Here is a 26,554-nt window from a genome sequence, read left to right on the forward strand (position 1 = left end):
ATCAAATTACTAAAAATGTACAGAAAGTTTTTAATTCGTATTTTTTAAAGTATAAACAACAAAATTGTTAATGTAATCAATCCTTGATCTTGCGCAACCCTTCATTCATTGACTGAGGTCAACAACATTCTCACACTCGACACGGGTTGAACTCCACTGGTCACTGCTTCCCATGAGTTACATCTTGAATTTAGTCACTGGTGTGTACATGATTATGATCAGTATGAGGACTTGTGTAGAATATAGGATTTTTACAGCTAAATCACGAGTCGATCTAAGCTATACCACCGCTGAAAACCTGGAAGCATTGAATGACCGTTTTGTTCTAGTATAGGACATCCTGCAGGCGTGACTCGAACCCAGGACCTTCGGTTTAGTCCACTGAGTCAGTATCCAACAGTGTTAATGTCTAACTTCCACCAACCCATGATCTTGCGCAACCTGATCTTACGTGCGGAATGGTGGATGAACACTGCTGAGGTCTCATAATATGACGAAACGGTCATCCAGTGCTTCCAAGTGGTCTAGCTTAGATCGACTCGTGATTCCAACGGTAAAAACACCACAACGTCCACAAATCCCCATACCGATTATGTAAAAAATGAAACTTGTTGAAGAAATTTTAAAAACCAAGTTACTTGACAAGCAATTTGTTATTGTTAAACCTAAGGTTATCGCATACCTCCAAATAACACTCCATAGTCTACAGGATTATATTACATAACAGTAACTACTCAAGAAGTTCTCACGAAAATTATATCATCCGGTCTACTAAATCTATTAGCTTCATCGACACAGTATATGACAGCTATGATGTTTGCACTTACACAAGAAATAGAAGGGTAGAGGTAATGTCGAGAGTTGACTTTTGAAAAATTCGGTCGGAGAAATGTGTTGACAGTAGAGTTTAATCCCTTAATGGGTTTAATGTTATTTATTAACCCACTATTGAAAGTAACCAGATTTTTTTTCCATATTAAAAAAGACTGAAATTTCGCTGCAATACCCCTGAGCTTTGGTTGTATTAATGTATGTCTACATTAAGTTGTTTTTTTTTGTAGATACATATATCGCCACTATAAGCTTGTCCTGACAACAATTCTGACGCGTAAGGATGTGGGTTATCTGAAACACTGAGACATTCAAGTCTTGTAAATACAAATAACTTTCCATTGATACAAAAACTTCTTATAATTAAAGCCATTTTATAAAACAAACTATGTGCACATACAATAATGCAAATAAAAAGCTATAAACAATAAATATTCTTTTGAAATATTTGTGGCAAGCCGCACAATCACTGTGAAAGTAAATAATCATCGTTTCGATAATCATTTTCAAATAGATTGAGAATACATGTTGATACTTCGACAGTAAATACGTTGTACAATAGTAGCATTCACAGAATCACAACTGACTCGGTAAATCATAAAATAACACGTGACTCCTTGATAAGTACAAGGAATAGACAATATTTATTTAATTTATTCGTAATTAAACAACTTTCAATGAGTATATCAGAAACATTTATTGTAAAAAATATTACACACCTTTATTGCATAATTTCACTGATAGAGAAATATCAGTGATTGAATTAGATGAATTAATTTGACAATTAGGCGATGATCTACAAGACTCTGTATCGAGTTTACGAACCCCAATTTTGTTTAAATATTCTATAAAATGTTTCTCTGTAATTACTGGTAGATGTGGACTGGGTAGAACTTCAGCATTTTCAAATTTATCACCCCATAATTTTGTAAATATATCTTTCTGATAATTATGGAATAAAAATGACAAATATGTTTAAAAATTGGAAATAAATTAACCCGTAATTATGTATAATTTAAAAAAGATAACTAACAAAATATTTCTTCTATACAATATATAACAACAGCAGTGAGAAGTTGATGAAATATGTAAAGGACAACTCAAGAGAAATGTGAAAATGACATATTTAATGTATGATTTTCATATTTTATAAAGGCACCATGTGTTTATGAATAGAACAATAAATTGGTTTATCGAACCTCAGTTTTCATCTACTACACAACAACATGAAACGAGACTTGATTGATCATTTTATGTGCTGACAACTAATTATCTAACTAAAGATTTAAAGGCACAAATAAACAGTATATATACTGTCTTAAAAATTCCAATTCGTCAAATATGTAGTCAATAAGTCCACCACAAAAAAAGTGAGTATGTGGAGAGTTAACACTTTGAGACAAACCACACTACAGGCAGCTTCACAAATAAACATTCGCAATCATATAGAATACTTATCTAGAGTCTTTATCTTTCTCTAATGACTCAGCTCAGCATTATTACATACTTTGTATCAGCTAACTACATTCTTACATTCTGAAGTACTTTTAATACATATAGATTAAGATTAACATTGATATCATTTTTTAGACTGTTATGGATGCAGAATAATGTGCCAATCATTATCATGTTAAGCCTAGTGATGTCCTTGGACGTTAAATGGACATTTCCTATTGGCCATTATTTACTTCATCCGTTAAATATTGTACAAATGTTGTTTTCTATTTTTATGGTACGATGTGGTATGTTTGGTTAGTATATAAATCGAGTATGTCTGGAATACAATGATTCATATCTCAGAGATTGTGACTTGTGTTCTGGACTCAACTGACTGGGCTAGACAGAGAAGCGAGACCAATCGAGACTCTAGGCCGTCCGTACGTGTTTACGTGTCATTGAATCGATCGATAAATACGCTGCTCTCTAATTTTTCCAGTCAAGGACACAACAATTAGCACAGGGTAAAAATCGACCCAACTTAAAGTCATAACATAGACTGTAGTCGGAGCTCATCAATGAAGTGTATCGATACCTCTGTAGGATCTCAAACTGCATACCTTTGTCGCATTCCTAGCTGTGTTGACTGCCATGAAATACAGGAGCTTGAACTGACAAATTCTCAATCGTTTATGATTAAGAAAGCAAAGAATGAGTGACTGAAAAAAGAATCTTTACTTTACACGCAATGAAAATAAATAAAAGCCTAATCTCACTGAACGTGTAGTTTTAGATTAACACCTATGTTTATAGATAGTAAATTTCATTCAAGACAAACTGTTTCCAGTAATTTTTGTTAAATATCTCTGAAAATCATGCACTTAGACATAAAAGGACGGTAAGCAATTAGAATTTGTTCATTTTTTTCTAGATAAAGTGGAAAGTAAAATATACACATATGAAATAGATTTTCACAAACCACTTTGCTCATGTTATATTTCAAGTTGAGTATATATGATAAGCAGGCGAATAGTGTGGAAAACACATTTTATGGAGTTTAGAATGTATATCATGTGATAATTGCTCATCAGAGAAATGAATAATATAATTAAGTTCAAACAATTAATAATTATGATGATGCTAAGAAATTGATTTTTCGAAAGTTAATTTGGTTTGAAGGTACGCATACACAATACCATATGAGTCTCACAGGATAGCAATACAGAGAAGCAGATCGATCAAATTTGCATCACTCAAATGTTTAGTATTCAATAGATGTGAGAAAAAAGAGAGTAGCTGACATAGCTTCAGATCACCACTTGGTAGTGGTCAAGATAAAACTGAAGCTTAAAAAGCAGTGGATAACTGGAGAAACAGCATTACAAAGGTTCAATATAGCATTCCTTCGAGATAATTACAAAACCAGCGGATACAAGAGAGCTATCAGCAACAGGTTCAAAGCCTTACAAGATCTGTTCAACGAAGAGTAAACTATTACAGAGAACAACTGGGAATGGATTAGAGAAGCACCAACTTTATTGCCAGACGGTTTTCGGCCGCAAGAATCACCATCATAAAAAATGGGCATTATCACATCCCTAATACAAATCAATGATAACTACTAGTGGAAAAACTTCTCTTGCTTCAACGCTCGCTCAGACAAACCTCATTCACGATTATATGAAAAGATTCCTTTTTATTTCCTTTATACTAAGTCACTTATGTACTCCCCTTTATTCTCATTTCGCGTATTTTATTTTTCAACTTATACAACAGTCCGCCTATGGTAGAAACCCTGTCCTAATCTGAACAATCTCAAGTCACTGGCTGATAGAAAATTGAATGCTACCACAGACTACGAATACTGAAACAGTCTTTGTGAAACCACGTGTACTATTCAAACTGGTCTACCTCAACGTTCGCACATTAATGCATATCGAACCACAAATAGGGTTGACTATTTCTTTAGAAAATCTTAATATCGATGTCAGGTTCCTATCCGAGAGCCGTATTCAAGAATTTAGTGAAGTACTACAAAATCTCTCTCCATCTATCGCCTTAAAACCTGCGTCGGTTTGGGCACCCGGGTAATATAACAGCCGTCACACTAATCGAATGATTTATGTGGCGCATATCTATCTGGTGCTTCCTTGTATCAATGTTTATGTGTTTAAATAAACAAATATCGATTTAAAGAGCTTGTTTTACAAGCAATTATCCTAGAACCCTGTGGCATTCTCTTCTGGTTTCGCTGGCGTTTGTGTCGCTCTAAGCACTAGACCTGGAGCAACACTAATTGGTTACATCCCCATTACCAATCGACTATGTGCTGTTAAAATAGAAAGTTCCATCAAATTAAAAAAAACCAGTTTGAGAGATAATGCTGTTTCGTTATCGCCTACAGCCCAGAAGATTGCAGGCCGGATGCAATCAAGGATGAGTCCTTCCATTGGTCAAATGTTCTCCACAAAGTATGTTCAATATACACCGTAGTACTAACCGGAGAACTGGATGCTCAGGTCGGGCATATAGGCACAAAAGAGAACCGTTTAGATGGCCTATGGGGACTTGTTGGCCATAAGTCAGATAGCCGTGACTGTCTACTGCAACTGTACGCAGACTACAATCTGTTTCTGGCTACCTCGCACTACTGACACAGTAATCGCCGATATGCTATCCAGCAGCCTACCTCTGCATCACAAATCTGGACTCAAATTGACCACATCGCCATCAGATACACCTGCCGTGGTTGTGTACAAGACTACTGCTCCTTTTTGGAGTACCTATCTGAACTCTAATCATGCCCTTCTTTGTGCTAATCTTACCTCACATTCCAGTGGCCAACAAATTCATCGTCCGAAACGAATCGATCTCAGTAAATTGGTTGCAGCTGCTGTTGCAACGAAATATCAAACAGAGCTAGGTTCAAGGCTAGTTACCAGCCCACTGAAATGTATGGATGAGTAGTGGTTGCGATTGCATGACACCATGAAAATGGCGAGTAAAGTCGCATGACGCTTCGCGAAACGTCCCGCTTATAGGCACTGGGTTTCTTCACGCTCCTTACAACTCATTGAAGTTCGTCGGTCTACTCCGAGTGACAACGAGTTTGACCACAGACGAAGACTTTTACGTGGTAAATTTGTGCAAAGCTTGCGAAAGGACCGAGAAGCCTAGTGGTAGGAGCATGCCAACGAGTTGGGAGCGGTAGCTGCATCTGGTGAGCGCCGGAAGATCTCTCAACTCATCCGAGTCACTGGCAGCGACAAGTCTGGAGTGAGTAAAACAACCTGTAAAGATGACGAGATGCCGATCATTAACATCTACCGATATCTTGGATGATGGGCAGAGTTTTTCGAGGAGCAGTTCAACCGGTTCGCTACCCTGGCAACATCGATCTGACTGTCCTGCTCTCCATGGCCTGTGATGACTGGTCCACCCAACAAGATGGAAGTCTATAAAGAAACTTCAACTCTTGAAGCACTACAAATCAACAGGCCCATATGACTTGCTCCGGCCCTTTTTAAGGATCGTGGCGACCTTCTGGTTAAGAAAATGACTGAGTTGTTTACAAAGGTCTGGCAATTAGAGGGTGTTTCAACATCATGCAATGAGTCGATAGTTGCTCCTATCTTTAGAAAGGGTTCACATCGTTTCTGCAAAAACCAAAAGAGGACAAGTCTACTTCCGATTGCGTCCAAACTATTGGCTTACGTCATATTTCGTAGGTTGTACAAAACCCGAGAAAGATTGACTCGCGAGGAGCAGGATGGCATTTGTTCTGATCGAGGATGTATTGATCATATCTCCACCCTCCGACAAGTGTTAAAACACCGTCATACTTATCACAGGTCAACTACCGTAGTGTTTCTTGGCATTAGTGATGCTGTGGTGTATGCTACTGATATCGATAAGCAAGGTTTCCCAACCTCACCATTCCTCCTCAACTTCGCCATCAATGACGTTCTGAAAACAGCTCTGGTGGATGTAGGTAATGGTGGTGCGGATCTGTCGTCTGGAGAAAGACTTTTCGACATGGAGTATGCGAGTGATATTCTCTTACTGTGCGATGATACCCAAGCCATGCAATCCGCACTCAGCCAGTTGGCAATCAGTTCATAAAACTGACAGGACCCTGTTCCTCCACATCGTGAATTATTTGCCGACGCTCGGGCCGGTTGGAAAAAGCGTCCAGATAGTCAGTGTACGACATGGTGTCGTGGTATGAGAGAAAGCTGTACAGGACTGGCTTCTGTTGGTCCCTCACGACTCCATGGTTGGCGTCATAGAGATCGTGCAACATAGTGGCTGGAGACTTTATCAGACATGGCTCAGAATAGAAGACAGTGACGGCCCCGCTGTAACTTTCTTCATAAAAATGAACGCAACTGCTTTCTGGTTGTATTTTTCCTAACTGAACTGTTCCTTCCATTATTATTTCACTCTCATACACTAATTTCTATCCGTTATCCTTTTTTTATTATACGCAATTAACATTCTCTGTTTCTTCAATCTCATTGTTATTGTGTGGTGTACATGTATTTGGTGCCCCCTTGTACCAATGTTTATGTGTTAAAATAGAATAAATGAATTTTACTTAGAAAATGTTGGAATTTAGGATTGAAAGGATTCCGAGAATCCCAGTGGGTTTTTACACGTATGGGATCCAGGTCAATTGGAAGTCGACAGATACATCGATACTGATCCGAACTATCAATCCATACGACAAACTTAAATCAACAGCATGGTCAGAGGTTGACCAAACAAGACAGGTGACGAAAATGCATGGATAAATGAAGACAACGAAACCTACGGAGATAACCAGTCGCAAACAAGACCATCATAACAAACTGATCCAACACTTCTAGAATAAATAAAAGCTCACTTGTAAATGAAGTAGCCCCTGATGTTGTTCAGATCGACAGTGAAATGTCCGCAGTCAAACTATCTATGACAGACAACTCCACAACACTGAAAGTATTCATATTTGCTACAAATCTTTTCATCATTTCCGGAAAAGCATTGAAAACGTTTAAAATTTAGTTTAGACAGTAGTTGCCCTTTTTCTGATTAGCATTATACTTTGCATATATTTTCTGTGTTGTGATTATTTCAAATGATGCACATTTTATGAAGCTTAAAGAAATAAACTATACCGATCGGTCATTTTTCTGGACAAATCTTATTAACTAACAGTGGTGACCTGAAAAAATTACACCATAAATTGTACTTAATCCAACTCTCACGAGTGATTGGAAAATCAATAGAACCAATAGAACTTAATACAAATCCCAATTTTTTGAACAACCATTTAAAAAATTTACCTCACGATAATTTGGATCATTTAAAACAGCTGGTAAATTCACAACTGATTGGTATACACTCCATTTGCGTGATGGTTCCTCTGGTACAGAAGAGAGAAAAAACATATTAAAGTAGTCAAAACGCCAACGCACTGATCGCTTATACTATTAGCCCTTTAAACAGATTATATATACAGTGGTAGTTACTAACTTGATTTTTAATATGTGCAAAGTTTTAACGTCAGTCTAGATATGGTTTTCAGTGAAACCTAACAGATAAATTAAGCTAACACATGGTAATTCCAGAATTGTAAGTGTGGTTTCTCATTGAATGGATAGTGAGATGTGGTAATCACTACATGATTTATTCAAACTTTGATTATTTTATTTATTCCTGAAGATTTTCTGAAAATTTCGTTGAGAATTTTACTGTTATCATCTGTACCTGGGTTAAAATGAATATCCTTTGTTTTGACATCAAAAGATCATTTACTGTGTTGGTTGGTTTTTCTATTATTTCTTATATCTGATAAACTGTCACGGTTAGTTTTAAATGTGTAAATTTAAATTGTCATGACTTTTTACTTAGTGGTTTTACTAGAGAAGTTATGAAGATATAGTCATCCTATTGTAAAACTTATGTGAGATTACGGCCTAGAAACTTGTAGAAATCATTGATATGCTGACGTGGGATTACTAAACGGACGATAAATTGACCAAAATAATCACAATTTTGATTGTAGAAATATTAAATATTAGAACAAATTAATCTAAAAATTACGAGACAGCTCATTGAGATTTGTAAGTGAAATGAGCAAAAGGTTTACACATACATGAGTTTGAACACAAATTATAAACATAACAGAAATGTTTATAAACCAAACTTCTGGTTTACGTAATAGTTTATAAGAAAAAAGATAAAATCCACTAAAAACTAATGATTGCTGGATTATTAGATGAAAGTTGCTTCCTGTGTGTACGAAACTATCATCCTTGGATTGTATAAAAACAGCATTATTTAATTAACCGTATTCTGAAAGCTAGAATATTTGAGATAACTTCATAAATGGAGGTCGTCTAGTTGAATGTATGTTTCTATTACTAAATGAATGATGTTCGTTATGAGTGTATTGTATTACTCTTAACTAGAAACCCACTAACTGGTCTTCACTGTAAACCTGACGAAGTGGTTTTAAAAATATAATCATCTTTTGAGAATAAAACAAAGAAGGGATAAATAAAGAACCCTGAAATAACATTTACAGTTGATGAAACAAATTTACCATTATAGTGGGAAGAAATGGGAGGTATTGGAAGCGGAGATTTTACATCTGGATGTTTGTATACAGGATGTTTTAGAAGATGAAACCCAACTAAATGTCTTTCATAGTCACGCTGACTTTTAAATAAGGAATCACGAGATGAATGACTCTTCTCAACACTATCTAGACCACTGGATAGAAGACACGAATTATTCGGGCCATACCTGAAACAATTATAAAAACAAATCAGCTGATATCAACAGAAAATAAATTACTAGCTTAATTTAAAAGTTCACGGAAGAAATAACGATGAATTCCAACCATAAACAGAGAATCCTACAACACTGTAAATATCATTTATTGTTGAATATTCAGGTAGCAAACGCCTTATATCTTGCATATTTGTATATATATCATACTGAACAGATAGTGAATTTAATTAGTCTCCAGTCAGTCAGTCAGTCAGCTACAACGTAGGACCAGGTACATATGTGCATCGGTCCAGGTTGCCATACCGCATCAGCACAAGATGAACACCGGATTCATAGCAGTGGTTAGGTCAAAGGTGGTAATATATAAGAGAAAGATTGCATATAGAGATATAGTACAAGAAGAAAGAATTGGTTGTAGAAAGAAAGATATGAACTGATTTTAATCTCTTAGTTTAAGGAAAGACAGAAAAAGTATACACCTACGCCATTGTGATCGATTCTGAGCCATGTCACCAAGAGTCTTCAACCATTGGTTACGATAGTCACGCGGACCCCAACCAAGTAGTCTGCATCTTCCAGCATGGCTCAGACTAAAAGTTAGTGACTTAAAGCACTGATGCCACGTTTTGGTTTGGCCGCTTCTAACTTTCTCCCAACCATCCCCAACACTAGTCAGCATTGCGCGTCGTGGTAATCGGTGTTCAGGTATACGAAACACGTGGCCCAATCATCTCAGTCGATGAAGATTCACAACCTCATCAACTGATTTACCATCATTCCTTAATACCCTGAGCCTAAACTCACTATTACTTACCCGGTGATCCCAGCAGACGCCAGCAATATTTCTAAGACATCTGTGATCAAATACTAGTAACGTACGAGTGTCTTCTACTCTTAATGCCGTAAATTAAGACAGAACGGACTGCCGCGCAGTATACTCATCCTTTTATTGATAGACGGATATCTCGCCTTCACCATAGGTGACATGAGTTGGCAAAAGCCAAACGGGGTTTTCGAGTCCGTGCTGAGATTTCGTCGGACACCAACCCATTAGGGCTGATCAGACTTCCAAGATAAGTGAAGTTGTCGACGCGTTCGACTACTTCACTCTCTATCCTTAGTTCAGGTGTTGACGCAGACCAGTCCTGAAGCAGCAGCTTGCATTTAGAGGGAGAGAAGCGCATTCCAAACATTCTGGCATTGTTGCTTAGTGCTACCAAGAGACTCTGCATTTTATCAGCGTCTTCACCAAATAGGACTATATCATCTGCGTATTCCAAGTCGATAAGTGGACCTCCTGGATGGAGATCAATACCCAAAAATTCAGTAAACGAGAATGTTGTTTCCATCAGTAGGTCTATGATGAAGTTAAACAAAAATGGAGAAGGTGGACAGCCTTGACGGACACCACTTGAGGTTGCAAAAGTAGATGACAGTTCGCCATAAGCTCTGACTCGACTAGTAGTGTTCGAGTAAAGAGCCTTCACAAGGTTTATGTACTTCTGGGGTACGCCTTTCAATGACAGACACTGCCACAGAATCTCGCGGTCTACCCAGTCAAATGCTACTTTTAAGTCGAGAAAGATCACCATTGTCGGATGCCGATAAGTATGCCTGTGTTCTAGAATCTGACGAATGGTGAATATGTGGTCGATGCAGCCACGACCAGGTCTGAAGCCAGCTTGATTCTCTCGTGTTTGCAGTCCACGAGTCTTAGTTAGGCGTCTGATAATTATCGAAGCTAGTATTTTAGATACTATATTAGTTAAACTAATCCCTCTATGCTTGTCACAAAATGATTTTAACCCTCTCTTATATATTGGGACGACCTGTGATTGTGACCAGTTAGATGGAATAACGTCTAACTCCCAGATCTTAGCTATAGTATTAGTCAACCTAATCGCTAAAATTGGACCACCATCCTAAAAGACCTCTGAAGCCAATGCATCTGGACCAGCTGCTCTTCCTCGTTTCAGATTAGCTATAGCCTTTTGAGCTTCAGCAAGAGTTCGGGGACCTACTTCAATGTTCCATTCACACTGTCTGGGAATGAAGGGTAGTTGTAGAGTAGCTGAAGGCCAGTTGAACTGTTCTCTGAAATGTTCCGCCCATCGTTCTAAAAGTCTCGACTGGGAGCAGATGAGAGTATCGTCTTTTTCCGAAATAATTTCACTTACACTTGACTTATTAATTCCAGTTTCTTTTATTAGTCTGTAAAGCTGTCTTGTGTTCCCTATAGTCGCCGCCTTTTCCATCTCTTTTGCTTTCGTTGCCCACCACTGCTCACGGTCGTTTCTTAGACTTTTTCTTAACCTAGATCTGATTTGTTGTCGCTCTTCATCATGTTCGGAACCTGATGGGACGAGTTTGCGAGAATCCATCAGTGTGATAGACATTGAAGAAATCCATTGGTTCTTTGTAACTCTGTGGTTTAAGTCGCTAATAGATGTCACTGCTGTTTCCACAGCTGCTTGTATGTCTTTCCAAGCAACATCTGGGTCAACTTCGTCTTCAGAACTACCTAATTGTGAACTCAGTTGTTCTTGGAACCTACTTTTGGTTTCCTCGTTACTCAACTCAGTTCTAATGGGTCTTTTTAATGTGGCTTTTTTGCGTCCAATGAGACGCAAGCAGATGCGTGCCCGTATTAGGGCATGGTCGGAGTCCAAGCAGGTACTCCAGAATGAGCGACAATCTTCTACCGACCCTCTCCAACGATGACTGATGGCAATATGGTCTATTTTAGTCCATCGTCGGTTTGGTGTAGGGGGTCGCCATGTTAGACGATGTCTCTCCTTATGCTTAAAATTTGTGTTTGCTAAAAATAAGCGATTGTCTGAGCACAGTTGCAGCAGACGGTCACCATTATCTGTTCGCTGTGCCGGAATGCTAAAATATCCACCTAAATGCCTTTCTGTTTGGTTTAAGCTACCTATCTGAGCATTAAAGTCACCCCCTATGAGTACTATGTCTGAGTGTTTAGCTTTCTGAAGAAGTTCAGAAAGCTTTCTGTAAAATTCATCTTTCACATCATCTGAGCTGCAGTCAGTGGGAGCGTAGGCAGAAACGACGAAAAGGCAACGACGTGTGTCCCTATCCTTCCGAGTTCTTACGGAGCCGTTTAGCCGAACAGCACATAGACGACTGTTGACGGGGATCCACTCTAACAGTGCTTGTTCCGCCCTCATGCTTAGTGCTATCCCTACCCCTGCCAGTCCACGAGAACTGGCCGTCGGGTCACCAGATACACGGAGGGTGGATCTCGTTGGCTCTCCGTTTTGCCGAGATGAGATCAAGTGAATGACCACACTGGAATCCTGTATGCGTGTTTCGGAGACACAGCATACATCAATGGAAAGAGACTCTAGGGTTTTAGCCAAGGAAGACTGCTGACCGATTTGACATAGGGTGCGTACGTTGAAGGCTCCAATGTGTAGTTTGGAGCGAGGTTTCAGTAAACCTGGGACAGAGTTTTGAGCACTAGAATCGTTGGCTATGGTGACACTTGAGGAGGAAGCCGAAAGAGGAAGTTTAGAGTTGAAAGTCGATGTAGGAGGAATAATAAGAATTGAAGAGGAAGTTTGATTATGAATACAGTGGTCTCGAGTGCTGTTAGAGGTATGAGGGCGGTTATCACTTCCCGGTTGCCCACACCGAGGAAGGGTTCTTCTGGAGGTACTTGAAAAGGAAATTGGATTAGAGGTGGTCTCAGTGACCTGGGAGCCTGACCGCAGTGTCCAAGGGACAACTGTTTGAGGCCGGTCGCGCACGGCCTTTTCGTGGGAGGTTTTTGACGTGTTAGCTCCGTTCTTCAAAGGGCCTTACCGCCAGAGACGGATATCCGTGAGGTAAGGTGAGGTGTGCATTTTTAGGGTCGACCTTTCCTAACCCCACCCCTTCTTGTGGGAAGGCAGCATCGCTATCATGCTGGTTGTCTGAAGGGAACACCTTACTGCTGTCACACCTCTGTACAGTCAGCAGTACGACTTCACCTCCGGACCTTGGGTTTGTTGTTTTTAGTCTTACCGCTCTTCAACAGACCTGTCTGACATGGTAAGACCTTGAGGAACGGTTGTTCCAGCCAGTATAGCTCGGTTGCTTCATCAAGATAGGCAAGCCCGACCACCACGTCAAGGTAGCAACAACGGTCGGGAATAGTCTCCAGTGGATAAACATAATAAAGTTCCAATCAGTGATTAGTTTACTATCTGAAAACCAATCAATATTATTGAAGCAAAAAATGTTCCAAATGAGTGGCTCAGTGTCATCTCATCTGTGAGGTTAACTGGAACACAAGAAATCCAACATATTAGGTCGGGCGATGTTTTCTGGTGCAGGAGCAGGTTGAAACTAGGGGCGGCCAAACCAAAACAGCGTTTTTCCATGAAGTCACTGACAATTGGACTTAGCTATTTTCATGGGTACAGACTACCTGGTTGGGATTAGTAGTTATCGCAACCAATAGTTAGAGACTTTGAATGGAATGGCTCAAGATTGTTTGCAATGGCGCAGGTGCATCCATTCTTTGTATTCCCCTAAATCCTAAGATTCTAAATTCCTCAGAGGGTTTTTTGTTTTTACTTTGTTAAGGTATATTTTCTTTTCGCGTCGTATCTTTGATGCCTAATCTTCTCTCTTGCCACTGATACTTTTATTACCTATACTATTCCAGGATTTGACCTGACAAATTCATCTCAGTGGTAATGGGGTATGGAAACTCGAACCAATGTACATACGTACAGATTCTACGTTGTGACTGACTGACTATCACATTAAATACGTAAAACACCTTATGATTTAACGCTGATGGAAAATTTAAGAAAGCGATCAAACAAGTCAGGACTTTCAGGTGAGACAAGCTGTTGAATAAGATGAATAATAAAATTAAGGCAAAAAAATAAAATAGGGCAGTGATATAGTTCACAGTAAGCTTGTTTGTAGTTACGAAAAGCTTGTGAGTTTCCGGAGCTAATTATCTGCATTCTATATTTCAAATCACGGTTTGTGTAAGGGCTGTGACACTGTTAGCTCGACCAAACTGGAACGATTTTTTTAGAAGACCCTTTTATTAAACAAAAGCATGGTGGCTACCAGTGACAATATCCAAGATGGAATTTTAGTCAGTGAAGCCAGTAAAATTTAATATAAGGTAATTAACTATTAATGGCATTGAATGATGGTTACTTGAATTAAGTTAAGTGGATCAATGATTTTATAGTCCTCAAGAGTTCAGAAAACTTGATTCCTTTTGAGGGCAATGGTGTTTAATTTTGAGTAATCAACTAGGACAAAATACTTTTTCTGTGTCTAATACTTTGATGATTATATAGGTGGTATTAGGCTGTAATTAATATTAATCTCAAGTTAAGGTTCGAGAAATAGGTTTAGGTATTACCAATCAATTTTCTTTGTACAAGTTCATATACTTTTTTTAAGTAACTGTTCGACTGTCATAAACTGAAGTAGATAAAGAGGGATTCGAATCGGAAATCTACTAGTTGAATAAAGCGTGCTTTAACTACAGAATCACCACTCCATTAGAGGACTTTAGTTTATTACAGCAAGATTTAGTCCTTTTACTTGAATAAAATCCGAAACAAATTGATGACCAATAACTCTCATGACATTATGCATAAGTACCACGTATCAGAGTTTATATATGTATATACTAGTGAATACATAGACTTTTGTACTCGGTTTCCTATGAGATAGTCATACTACCTGGCTTCCACAATTAAAGGTAGAGCAAAGCTCATATCATTAGACATTTTAGTATATAGTTTATGAAAATGCTTGTCTAATTACAATGAAAGTAGGAAAATCAGCGATGTTTTCAGTAGAAACTAGAGTATATTGTATGCATAATTTGTACCTACATCCCAAATAGTAATAACAGCTACTTTTCTTTTGCAATTCGATCTTTAGACTTCATGCAAAAGCTGTTAGTAATATTTGGAAAAGAAAATCTGACCTACAACCTTTGTAAACGGTTGCATTGGTACAGTGGCCTTCAAAGATGCAGAGCATAACAATCACTTTTCGATTGTCTGCTAATTTCAAAAAACTATGATTGAGACCATCGGTTAAGTGCAATACTTATGTTGGGAAGCTAAACCAGAGATAATATGTGGAATCCGGCTACCGACTTAAGAATGACGTTAAACGTTTTACTAAATGAAAAGCAATCTCCGGATACAATGTCAACTGTCCGAAAATCATATTACTCATGACTACACATAGTTAAGGAAATTAAGTGTCTAGTTTTGTGTACTTTAAAATCCAACACGCACATCGATTTCTACAACTTGGAGGATCGCCAAGTGAGAAGTTCAAAAAGCTAAAGATAATCTGAAATAAGGAACAGGAACTGATTCAAATGGATTAATTTCAAAGGTCTTTAAGGATGGTGGTTCAGTTTTAAAGATTAGGTTAACTAATAGTTTAGCCAAAATCTGGGAACTGAACGTAATCCCATCTGACTGGTCGCAATCACTGGTCGTCCCAATATATAAGAAAGGATCAAAATCATCCTGTGACAACCATAGAGGGATTAGTTTGACTAATATGGTGTCTAAAATACTGGTCTCCATAATTATCGGGCGCCTAACAAAGACTCGTGAACTTCAAATACGAGGAAACCAAATTGGCTTTAGACCTGGTTGTAGCTGCATCGACCACTTATTCACCATTCGTCAGGTTTTAGAACACAGGCATGCTTATTGGTGTCTGACAATTATGGTTTTCCTTGACTTAAAAGTAGCATTTGACTGGGTAGACCGCGAGATTCTGTGGCAGTTTGTCTTTGTAAGGTGTACTTCGGAAATACATAAACCTTGTGAGGGCTCTTTGCTCGAATGCTACTAGTCGAGTGAAAAATTATGGCGAAGTGTCTTCTGATCTAACAACCTCAAGTAGTGTCCGGCAAGGCTGTTCACTTTCTCCATTTTTGTTCAACTTCATCATAGACCTACTGATGGAAATAACGTTCTCGTCGACTAAATTTTCGGGGATTGATCTCCTACCAGGAGGTCCACTTATCGACTTAGAATACGCAGATGACATATTCCTGTTTGGCGAAGACGCTGATGAAATGCAGAGCCTTTTGGTAGCACTGAGTAACAATACCAAGATGTTTGGGATGCGTTTCTCTCTCTCTAAATGCATGTTGTTGCTTCAAGACTGGTCTGCGTCAACACCTGAACTAAGGATAGGGAATGAGATATATGAACGCGTCGACAACTTCACTTATCTCGGAAGTCTGATCAGCCCTAACGGGTTGGTGTCTGACGAAATCTCAGCACAGATTCGAAAAGCTCGTTTGGCTTTTGCCAACTTACGTCACCTATGGCGAAGGCGAGATATCCGTCTATCAATTAAACGACAAGTATATTTTATTTATTTAGTTGAACACATAAATATTAGTACAAAGGGGCACCAGATACACATGCGTCACCCAATAACAATCAGAATGTGAAGAGATAAGGAATGTAAGGTGTGTATGAGAGAAATGGGAACAGTAACGAACAGAAATTAGTGTATGATAGTGAAATAATAATAATGGGACAGCTCAATTAGCAAAAGTACAGCCAGAGAGATTTCTTCCAGTTAAGGAAGTTACGTCCAATTTTCATGAAGTAAAATAAAGTTACAGCAGGACCGCCGCTGGCTTCTGTTCTGGGCCATATCTGATAGCGCCTCTAGCCACTGTGTTGCACCATTTCTGGGACCTCAACTAGGGAGTCAGGAGGGACCAATAGAAGCCAGTCCTGTACAGCTTTCTTTCATACCACGACAATATGTCATACACTGACCACCTCTCCGCTTTTTCCAGCCAGTCCCAGCGACGGCAAGTAATGCACGATGTGGAATTTTCTGGGATGACATTCGTGATACATATCTAAGCGACTGAATTCGATTTTTCAAGATGGGGACACCAATTAAATAATCTTAGCTGTGCCTGAATACACGTTGCCGAAGCTCTGCATTACTAACATGGTGTTGCCACTGGATATCAGCAATCCATCGGAGACAATGATCAAACACAAAGAGTCGTCTAATATCCTCAACCTCGAATAGGCCAGGTCTCACAAGTATAGAGCAAGACTGCTCTTACCAACGCGTCGTAGATCTGACCTTTTACAGCCAGACTAACATCACGAAGGCTCCAAAGTTGGCCCAGATTGGTATAAGCCGTTCTGGCTTTCACTATACGTGAATCGATCTCACCACTCACGCCACCACCAGCACTTATGCAGGTACCCAGGGGTGAGTGCATGATCAGGATCCTGTGAGTCTTGTAAAAGAACTTTGCACTTAGAAGGTATAAAGCACATGTCATACCTACGGACACTAATGTCAACAGGCTAAGTGCGGATTGCATGGCTTACATATCATCGCACAGTAAGACAATATCATCCGCATATTCAGGGTCGAGAGGGAGGTTGATTATGAATACAGTGGTCTCGAGTGCTGTTAGAGGTATGAGGGCGGTTATCACTTCCCGGTTGCCCACACCGTGGAAGGGTTTTTCTGGAGGTACTTGAAAAGGAAATTGGATTAGAGATGGTCTTAGTGACCTGGGAGCCTGACCGCAGTGTCCAAGGGACAACTGTTTGAGGTCGGTCACACACTACCTTTTTATGAGTAATCTTTGTGTTAGCTCCGTACTTGTTGAGACCTTACCGCCGGAGACGGATATCCGTGGGATAAGGTGGTGTGCATTTTTAGGGTCAACCTTTTCTAACCCCACCCCTTCTTGTGAGAAGGCAGCATCGCTATCATGCTGGTTGTCTGAAGGGAACACCTTACTGCTGTCACACCTCTGTACAGTCAGCAGTACGACTTCACCTCCGGACCTTGGGTTTGTTGTTTTTAGTCTTACCGCTCTTCAACAGACCTGTCTGACATGGTAAGACCTTGAGGAACGGTTGTTCCAGCCAGTATAGCTCGGTTGCTTCATCAAGATAGGCAAGCCCGACCACCACGTCAAGGTGGCAACAACGGTCGGGAAATGTATACAATAAGAGATGTCCTCCGGGCAACAGATTCACACCGCCACTACTTATACACATCAGCACTGTCTCCAGAACGTCGTCGACAGCAAGGTTGAAGAGGAATGGTGAGATTAGGCAACCCTGTCTAACCCCACTGTTTGAATAGAACAATGGAGAGCAGTGGTTGTATGCCCTCAGTCTGCCTGAGGTGTTTGTATATAGGGCTGTTAAGATGTTCATAAACTTCTCAGGCACACCCTTTTTCAATAGACAATCCCAGAGAACAGTCCTATCCAACGAATCGAAGGCAGCCCTGATGTCAAGAAACACTACGATTGTTGGCCTATTATTTATTTATTTGAACACATGAATATTGGTACAAGAGAGCGCCAATATATATGCGCCACACAAAACAATGAGAATTCGAAGAGACGTAGAAAAAAAAACTAAAGAGCGCAAAAGAAAAAGAGAACAATGACGAAGAGATTGGAGTAAGGTAGTGTGGTAGTAACGACGGAACGAAAAGGTACAATCAGAAGAAATCTTTCAGGTAAAGGAGACACAACCACTTTTTATGAAGAAAGTAAAAGAAGGTTACAGCAGGATCGCCACTGGCTTCTATTCTGAGCCATATCTGATAACGTCTCTAGCCACTGGGTAGCACCATCTCTCAGACCCCAACCAGGGAGTCGTGAAGGACCGACAGGAGCCAGTCCTTTGCAGCTTTCTTTCATGCCACGACACCATGTCATGCACTGACCACCTCTCCGCTTCTTCCAACCAGTCCCAGAGTCGGCAAATAATGCACGACGTGGAATTCTCTGGGACGACATTCGGAGAGCATATCCAAGCCACCGAAGTCGGTGTTTCAAGATGGTGACACCAATTGAATTATCATCTCTGTGCCCGAACACACGATGCCGAACCTCTGCATTACTGACAAAGACAATCCCAGAGAACAGTCCTGTCCAACGAATCGAAGGCAGCCCTGATGTCAAGAAACACTACTATTGTTGGCCTTTGATAAGTATGGCGGTGTTCTAACATTTGGCGGAGGGTGAAGATATGATCAATATATCCTCGACCAGAACGAAACCCAGCCTGCTCCTCGCGAGTCAATCTTTCTCGGGTTTTGAACAACTTACGAAGTATGACGGAAGACAATAGCTTGGACGCAATCGGAAGTAAACTTATCCCCCGATAGTTGTTACAGGAACGACGTGAACCCTTTTTAAAGATAGGGACAACTATCGACTCATTCCATGACGTTGGTACGCTCTCTAGTTCCCAAACCTTTGTAAACAACGTCGTCAATTCCTTAGTCAAAAAGTCACCACCATCTTTAAAAAGAGCCGGAGGTAAGTCATCTGGGCCAGGTGATTTGTAACGCTTCAAGAGTTGGAGTTCCTTGCGGACTTCCTCCTCATTTGGTGGATCAGTCGTCACCGGCCATGGAGGGCAGGACAGTCTGACCGATGTTGCCGGAGCAGCAGGCCAGTTGAACTGCCCTTCGAAAAATTCTGCCCATCGTCCAAGACGTCGATGGATGTTAGTGACTGGCATCCCATCATCCTCGCAGATTGTTTCGCTCACACCAGACTTCTTGCTGCCAGTGGCTCGGACGAGCTGGAAGAGCTTCCGGTAGTTACCAGATGCAGCTGCTGCTTCATGCTCATTAGCACGCATCGACCACCAGGCTTCTCGGTCCTTACGCAAGCTTTGCCCAATTTCCTTACGTAGCATCCTTCGTTTATGGTCAAACTCACGGTCACCTGGAGTAGACCGACGGGCTTCAATGAGTTGTAAGGAACCTGGAGAAACCCAGTGCTTAAAAGCGGGACGTTTCGCAAACCCACAACTGACTGTTCCCGCCATTTTCATGGCGTCATGCAATTGCAACCAATGCTCATCTATACTTTTCGGTGGAGTGGTAGCTAGCCTAGAGGCTAGCTCGGTTCGATACTTACTTGCAACAGAAGTTGCAACCAGCTTGCTAACATCAATCTTTTGGTGGTGGTCACTTCGTTGGCCACTGAAAAGTAAGGCAAGATTGGCGCAGACCAAGGCATGGTCAGAGTCCAGATAGGTACTCCAAAAGGAGCGGCAGTCTTGTACACAACCACGCCAGCGGTAGCTGATCGCGATGTGATCAATCTGAGTCCAGGCTTGAGATGCAGAGGGAGGACGCCAGGTGGCACATCGGCGATGACTGTGCCGAAAGTTAGTGCTAGCCAGAAACAGGTTGTGGTCTGTGCATAGTTGCAGTAGACGGTCCCCGTTATCTGACCTGCGACCAACGAGTCCCCATCGGCCACCTAAACGACTCTCTTCTGTGCCTAGACGCCCGACCTGAGCATTCAAGTCTCCGGCTAGTACTACAATATCTGTCGAACGCACTTTCTGGAGAAGAACTGATAACTGGTGGTAAAACTCATCCTTGATTGCATCCGGGCTGCAATCTGTCGGGGCATAGGCGGAGATGACGAAAAGACATCGTTTCTCACGCCGATTTCTTCTCACTTTGATGGAACTTTCTAATCTAACAGCACATAACCGACTGTTAATGGGGATCCAATCGACTAGTGCTGCCTCAGCTCTAGCGCTTAGTGCGACACCAACGCCAGCAAGACCAGACGAAGATGCCACAGGGTCCCCGGATAAGCGCACGTAAAACAAGCTTTTCGAAGCGACAGATGGAGATCGAATTTGTAGTACTTCGCCAGAGTCTTGAATACGGGTCTCGGATAGACAACAAACATCAATATTAAGACTTTCCAAAGACATAGTCAGCCCTATCTGTTGTCCGACCTGCATAAATGTGCGAACGTTGAAGGCAGCCAGTTTGAATGGTGCGCGTGGTTCCAGAAAAACTGCTTCAGTCCTCGTATTCGGTGGTAACATACAATTTTCAACCGGACAGTGACTCGAGAACGTTTAGATACAGTCGAATTTCCACCAAAGACGAGCCGCTGTATAAGTATAAAAGAGGGTGAATAATGTGGAAAATAATAATAATAATAATAATAATAATGATAATAATAATAATAATAATAATAATAATGACAATAATAGTAATAATAATAATAGTATTAATAATGACAATAATTGTAATGATAATAATCTGAATCAATTGTTTGTTTTTCAAAGCGAGAAAGGTAATTTCCATAGGCATAAAGAGTTCATCAATTTGTGTGTGGGCTATGATACTGCCCGGGTGCCCAAACCGAAGCAGGTGGTTTTCTTAGGGGGCCACTCCTCGAGCCTTTGACCTAAAGGTCTAACCCACAAGGCAGTGGAGCATCGTAAGGAGATGCAGTCCCATGGAAGCCGGTGACCAACGATTGGTTCATACGCCATTTGTTCCCGCAGGATACTGGAGCCCATGTGCACCATTGATTTGGAATCCGGTTAAAGCGCCAGACATTCGCTTTTCGTCCTCTCATTTTCGTAAACAACACCCCCGCCACGAGAAGGCAATGAGTAGGACTTCCCTGGCAGAGGCTGTATACGCGTGGCCGTATGAGAGTATTTCGAGAGGGAGAGCGGACTCTCCCCACTCTCGGCCGTACCGGAGCATTCAGGGGGCTATGATAAGCATGACGGTGTTCAAACACTTGGCGACAAGTAAACTGCACAGCAGTTCGTTCTGTTTTGATTTGCGGTTGCAAAACGTGGTCATTAAGGGTAGAAGATACTCGTACGTTACTAGTATTTGATCACAGATGTCTTAGAAATATTGCTCACATGTTCTGGAATCACCGGCTAAGTAATAGTGAGTTTAGGCTCAGGGTATTAAGGAATGATGGTAAATCAGTTGATGAGGTTGTGAATCTTCATCGACTGAGATGATTGGGCCACGTGTTTTGTATACCTGAACACCGATTACCACGACGCGCAATGCTGACTAGTGTTGGGGATGGTTGGGAGAAAGTTAGAAGCGGCCAAACCAAAACGTGGCATCAGTGCTTTAAGTCACTAACTTTTAGTCTGAGCCATGCTGGAAGATGCAGACTACTTGGTTGGGGTCCGCGTGACTATCGTAACCAATGGTTGAAGACTCTGGGTGATATGGCTCAGAATCTATCACAATGGCATCGGTGTAAACACTTTGTCTTCCCTTAAACCGTGAAATTAAATTTGTTTTATATCTTTCTTTCCACGAACTAATTCTTTCTTCCTGCACTATATCCTTATAAACTATCTTTCTTTTATACATTACTACCTTTGAAGTGACTACTTTTATGAGTTTGGTGTTCATCTTGTTGTGCTCATAAGGTGTGGCAACTTGGACCGATGCACATATGTACCTAGTCCTACGTTGTAGCTGACTGACTGAAGTGAGAAATCACAATTATGTTAAGACCGTAACTTCACCTTCCAAGTGATTCGCTAAATATGGTCGAAAATATTCGAAATTATTAGCTTCTTAGGATAGCCTTTTCAATCTCTCCACAACAAATACCACTTAGGCTCCAATCACTAAGGTGGTTTGAAAACATATCTAACAACTGTCTACCTAGTCAAGTGATACTATCTGGTGTGAAAGTAGATTGGATAAACGTTAGGTATGGTCAAACGAAGTGACGTTAGTCCATGAGGTCACTCAGTAGCTGTCATTTTAAGCCATGCTAGTACATCCATACTACTTGGTTGAGTCCCATGTAATAGCCGCTAGCACCGGTTGGGAATGTTTGTTAGTTGGTTCAGAATCAACCACGACGAAGCAGCTACACTTATTACTTATCTTCCCCTAGATACTGAACTCCAATAATCCTTCATAAATACCTTTCCTGTCTTTTTGAACTATAGTCTTCTTAGTCTTTATCACTGACATGGTCATTACATTATTTTGATTACTTTGTTGTTTATCATGTTAACTTCATCTCGTCGTGCTAATGTGGTGTGGTAGACGGGGCTAAAACACGGTTACGAGAAAAAGTGCAGTGTGATTAAGAAAAAAGAAGTCAAGGGGGTGGAGTGAAACAGGATGGGATTAATTCAGTAGATTATCGCCTGTTGATTTGAGGTGGTCAGTTGTATATTTTCTCTAAACAGAGTCTGTAAGACTTAATGAATTGGTAATAAATCTTGACATGGAACCAGGACACGTTTGCCAACAATTTTACGCCCTTTTGAGATTCTTAGCAATAACTGGAGAATCCACTTAGGGAAGTTAGAAAGCTCTGATTTCAAACCAATGGTGCACATGAGCTCCAGGATCTTGAGGGAACAAATGGCGTATAAACCAATTGTTGGTCACTGGCTAACATGTGACTGCATCTCTTGACGCTGATCCACTACCTTGTAGATCAGACCTTTAGGTCGAAGGCTCTGGGAGTGGCTCCCTAAGAAAACCGTCTGTTTCGGTCTGGACACCCGGGGAGAATCACGGCCCACACATAAATAAAGTGACTTGTATGGCGCATATGTATTCGGTACCCCTTTGTGCCAATATTTGTGTTCAAATAAATAAATCAATAATAGTGATAACTGGACAACTGACTAAACAAGAATCTAAGACAACCCGAAATTTGTTAGCGGAAATAACTACTAAAAACTTGGATTGGTGCACAATTGTGACCGTTTATACGTTGGTTATGACCAACTGCATACTGAACGACATTTAATTGATAGAAGTGTAGTCCAATGTATATGAAACTGTTTTACCATATAATAAAATCGTAGCTAAGGATAAAATTATGTTGTTCTTTGTATTATTAGAATGTATTACAATCATTCATATCAAATCTTGGCGGTTCAAAGAACTTACAACAGACTTAAACTTGTTAGGCAAAAGCACCATCTGGGTGTTTATTTAGTTCTCACATTACCCTTTAAAATTTTTGTATGCGAAACGTGTTTCGTATGCAAGTCGGGAATTTAGACGTTTATTTTTCACGGTACACGTTTATCAGAGATGGATAAGTAGTGTTCTCACGCGTTAAGTGTTTCATATGGCCATAAGATTAAACAACAAGTGTTCAGGTGGAAAGAGACGAGGAAATAATCGTTAATACTAGTGCTCTGGAATTTGTCTTGGAAAAGTTTAATCTGGCTGTGCTAACATGGGATGATAACCTGAGCTAACGTACTAGGTTCTCTATTACATAAGATTGACTGGTCGACCAAGTGGAATAATCATTCTCAAGTTTATGAGTTCTTTCCTGACCGATTCAGTCCATGATTTTTGTTAACCTCTCAAGTAGCACACCACATATAACCCTCACAAAGTTTGTGGCGTGACTCCTGTTAGATATCGAGTAAACTTACTCGTTGAGCAATTCTTCACATTGCGATTTTCTACTTCCTTAATAGCTTGAAGTATTACTGTGAATAAGTAATCCAAGTAAGTAAGCTATGATATTTGTAACAATCCAATGGGTATTTGGGATTCCCTTGAAATAGAAACAGGATTACATATTGATTTCGGTTTGTGAGCAGTAAATAGAATAAATAGTATAACCTGATTGGTCAACGTAGGGAGTTTTATCACGACACATGCTTGTGAAGCAGCTTCCTATACAATCGTATAAATACCTTAAGGTGTCGCGCAAAGAAGTGTTGTGTTTATCATACTTAACAATAATGTTGGAGGAACCTTCTTGCTCTATGATAAGCACCTAATCCCGCTTGCTTCTCGCTAACCTTACACACAAATTTAAATTGGCATGGAAAAAAGTGTTGACTGAACACGAAATTATTTCAAAATATATAACACCAACTGAGCTCACCGGCAGATAAACGTTTCCACATCATTTCTAGACTTGCGAACTAAATGGTGAGCTCGGATATGATTAACGAAGTCTCTCTGTGTTGAGAAAAGCTTTCTACTTTCATTCCCTTCAGCTGAGGAGCAGTATTCACAAAACCAAACGTGATCCATGGTTATTTATTTTAATCATGTCTTCATTACCCATACTACAGCTGTTCTGTGATTAATAATCCATCAGGAACTCCGTGAACACATGTTATAGACTGATGACGCGATGGGTTGAAACCGCTACCGGACCTCAAGGTTATTTCATACAACATTCAATTTGTAGTCTGTCCTTCTCTTACAATTTACTTATATAGCTTAGTGTGTTTAGTAACGCTCTCCAAAGAAAAAAATTATGTCGGGTTTCCATAGGTAGACATCTCCCCAAACTAAACAGCTTGACAAGATCTCGATATCATTCCTGGATCAAATTTTACAGACTCAACTTAACTAAAGGTAATGGGTCAACTATAGCCACAATTAACGTTTCACTCTCTCCTTCTAGAAGATCAGTTCAGTAGTCTCAGCTTCATCCACAAGTTTGTTTTACAACAGCTATGTTGCCAGAATTGGTAACAGTCACATTGCTGGACAGTCAACTTATTGTTGACGCCATCAGTAATGGTAAATTCGGTTGCTGCAAAAGCATCTTCATAAGTATTTCCAAGATCAACCTTGTCAACTTTTTCTTTGTCCTACTCGCGAACTTTTAGTTCTACTTTGTATGATTTGATATTTCTGGACTGAACATACTTCAAATGGCATCCGAATAAAAATCCCATATCCTCTGCAACAAAAAATGAATAGCAACTAGAAACAACTGAAAAGAGTTAATCGGGACAGAGTGCGATGCAGAATGCCGGTGAGCGACCTACTCTCCTCTATGAGGGGCAACAGACGAAAGTATGTAAGTCTGAATCGCGGCCTGCTTGAGCATCTGGGTTACCTGTTCCTGCCATCTAGACATTTCAATAAGTTGTGTATTTTTGTTTGTTTTAATATATCATTATGTTTATTAATCGCATAACCTATTCTGCTCCGTTTCTGAAAAGTGTACAACCTTTCGTTGTCAAAGTTACAAAAAACTCAATGAGAGACAATGTGGTTGCTGGCAATATACAACGAAAGAATGTACATTATTCAGATGTTCATTCAGTGAACTGCTAACATCTAACTGGCGATCATTCAGTATTTATTGCCAGGACCGACCAAGAAAAAAGAAACGGAAACCTGTTGAAAAACTTTGCGCTGAGAATTCTATATTGAAATTAAAACACGAATTTCAGCGAAGGGATCTCTTTTCAACGAATTTATTATCAAGCTGTACAATCGTATATATATGAACATTTTAATCATCTTATTATAATCATTAAATCTATTGTTATTGTTATTATTCATATTACGTAATCTAGTATTATAACCTTTATATTAACTGTGTTCACATTTCCTCACGGAATTAGTACTTTTACAAAAACAAAATTTTGATATATATACGATTGTACAGCTTAATAATAAATTCGTTGAAAAGAGATCCCTTCGCTGAAATTCGTGTTTTAATTTTAATGTTTAAATGGGAATTATCTATCAATTCTATATTGTACCAAAAATATAAAATTGAATAAAGCTGATAATAATAATAATAATTATTATTATTATATTCTAGCTCGATCAAATGGGGGAATAGTTCTGATACGACGAACCAAATTTTCAATACCAGATATAAGCGTTCAGTTTCTACTATTTGTACGGTAATTACCGA

General features: G+C 39.9%; 1 protein-coding gene across 2 annotated transcripts in view; it reads right to left on the minus strand.

Annotated features, from left to right (window-relative positions):
- The window catches only part of VPS54_1 (Vacuolar protein sorting-associated protein 54), a gene marked incomplete at its 3' end in the record, with an annotated part of 64,258 nt that extends 39,204 nt beyond the window's left edge, over window positions 1–25,054 (minus strand). For both annotated transcript variants that reach the window (XM_051212202.1, XM_012938949.3), the window contains exons 1-4: window positions 24,770–25,054; window positions 8,855–9,057; window positions 7,593–7,672; window positions 1,551–1,773 (exon numbers count right to left, since the gene is read on the minus strand). Coding sequence is in view for 1 of the 2 variants with exons in the window: in XM_012938949.3 (XP_012794403.2) it covers window positions 1,551–1,773; window positions 7,593–7,672; window positions 8,855–9,057; window positions 24,770–24,921 (658 nt within the window). The remainder of the gene's footprint in view (window positions 1–1,550; window positions 1,774–7,592; window positions 7,673–8,854; window positions 9,058–24,769) is intronic.
- Window positions 25,055–26,554: the final 1,500 nt, after the last annotated feature.

Source organism: Schistosoma haematobium, chromosome 1 (assembly GCF_000699445.3).
Source record: "Schistosoma haematobium chromosome 1, whole genome shotgun sequence".
NCBI lineage: Eukaryota > Metazoa > Platyhelminthes > Trematoda > Strigeidida > Schistosomatidae > Schistosoma > Schistosoma haematobium.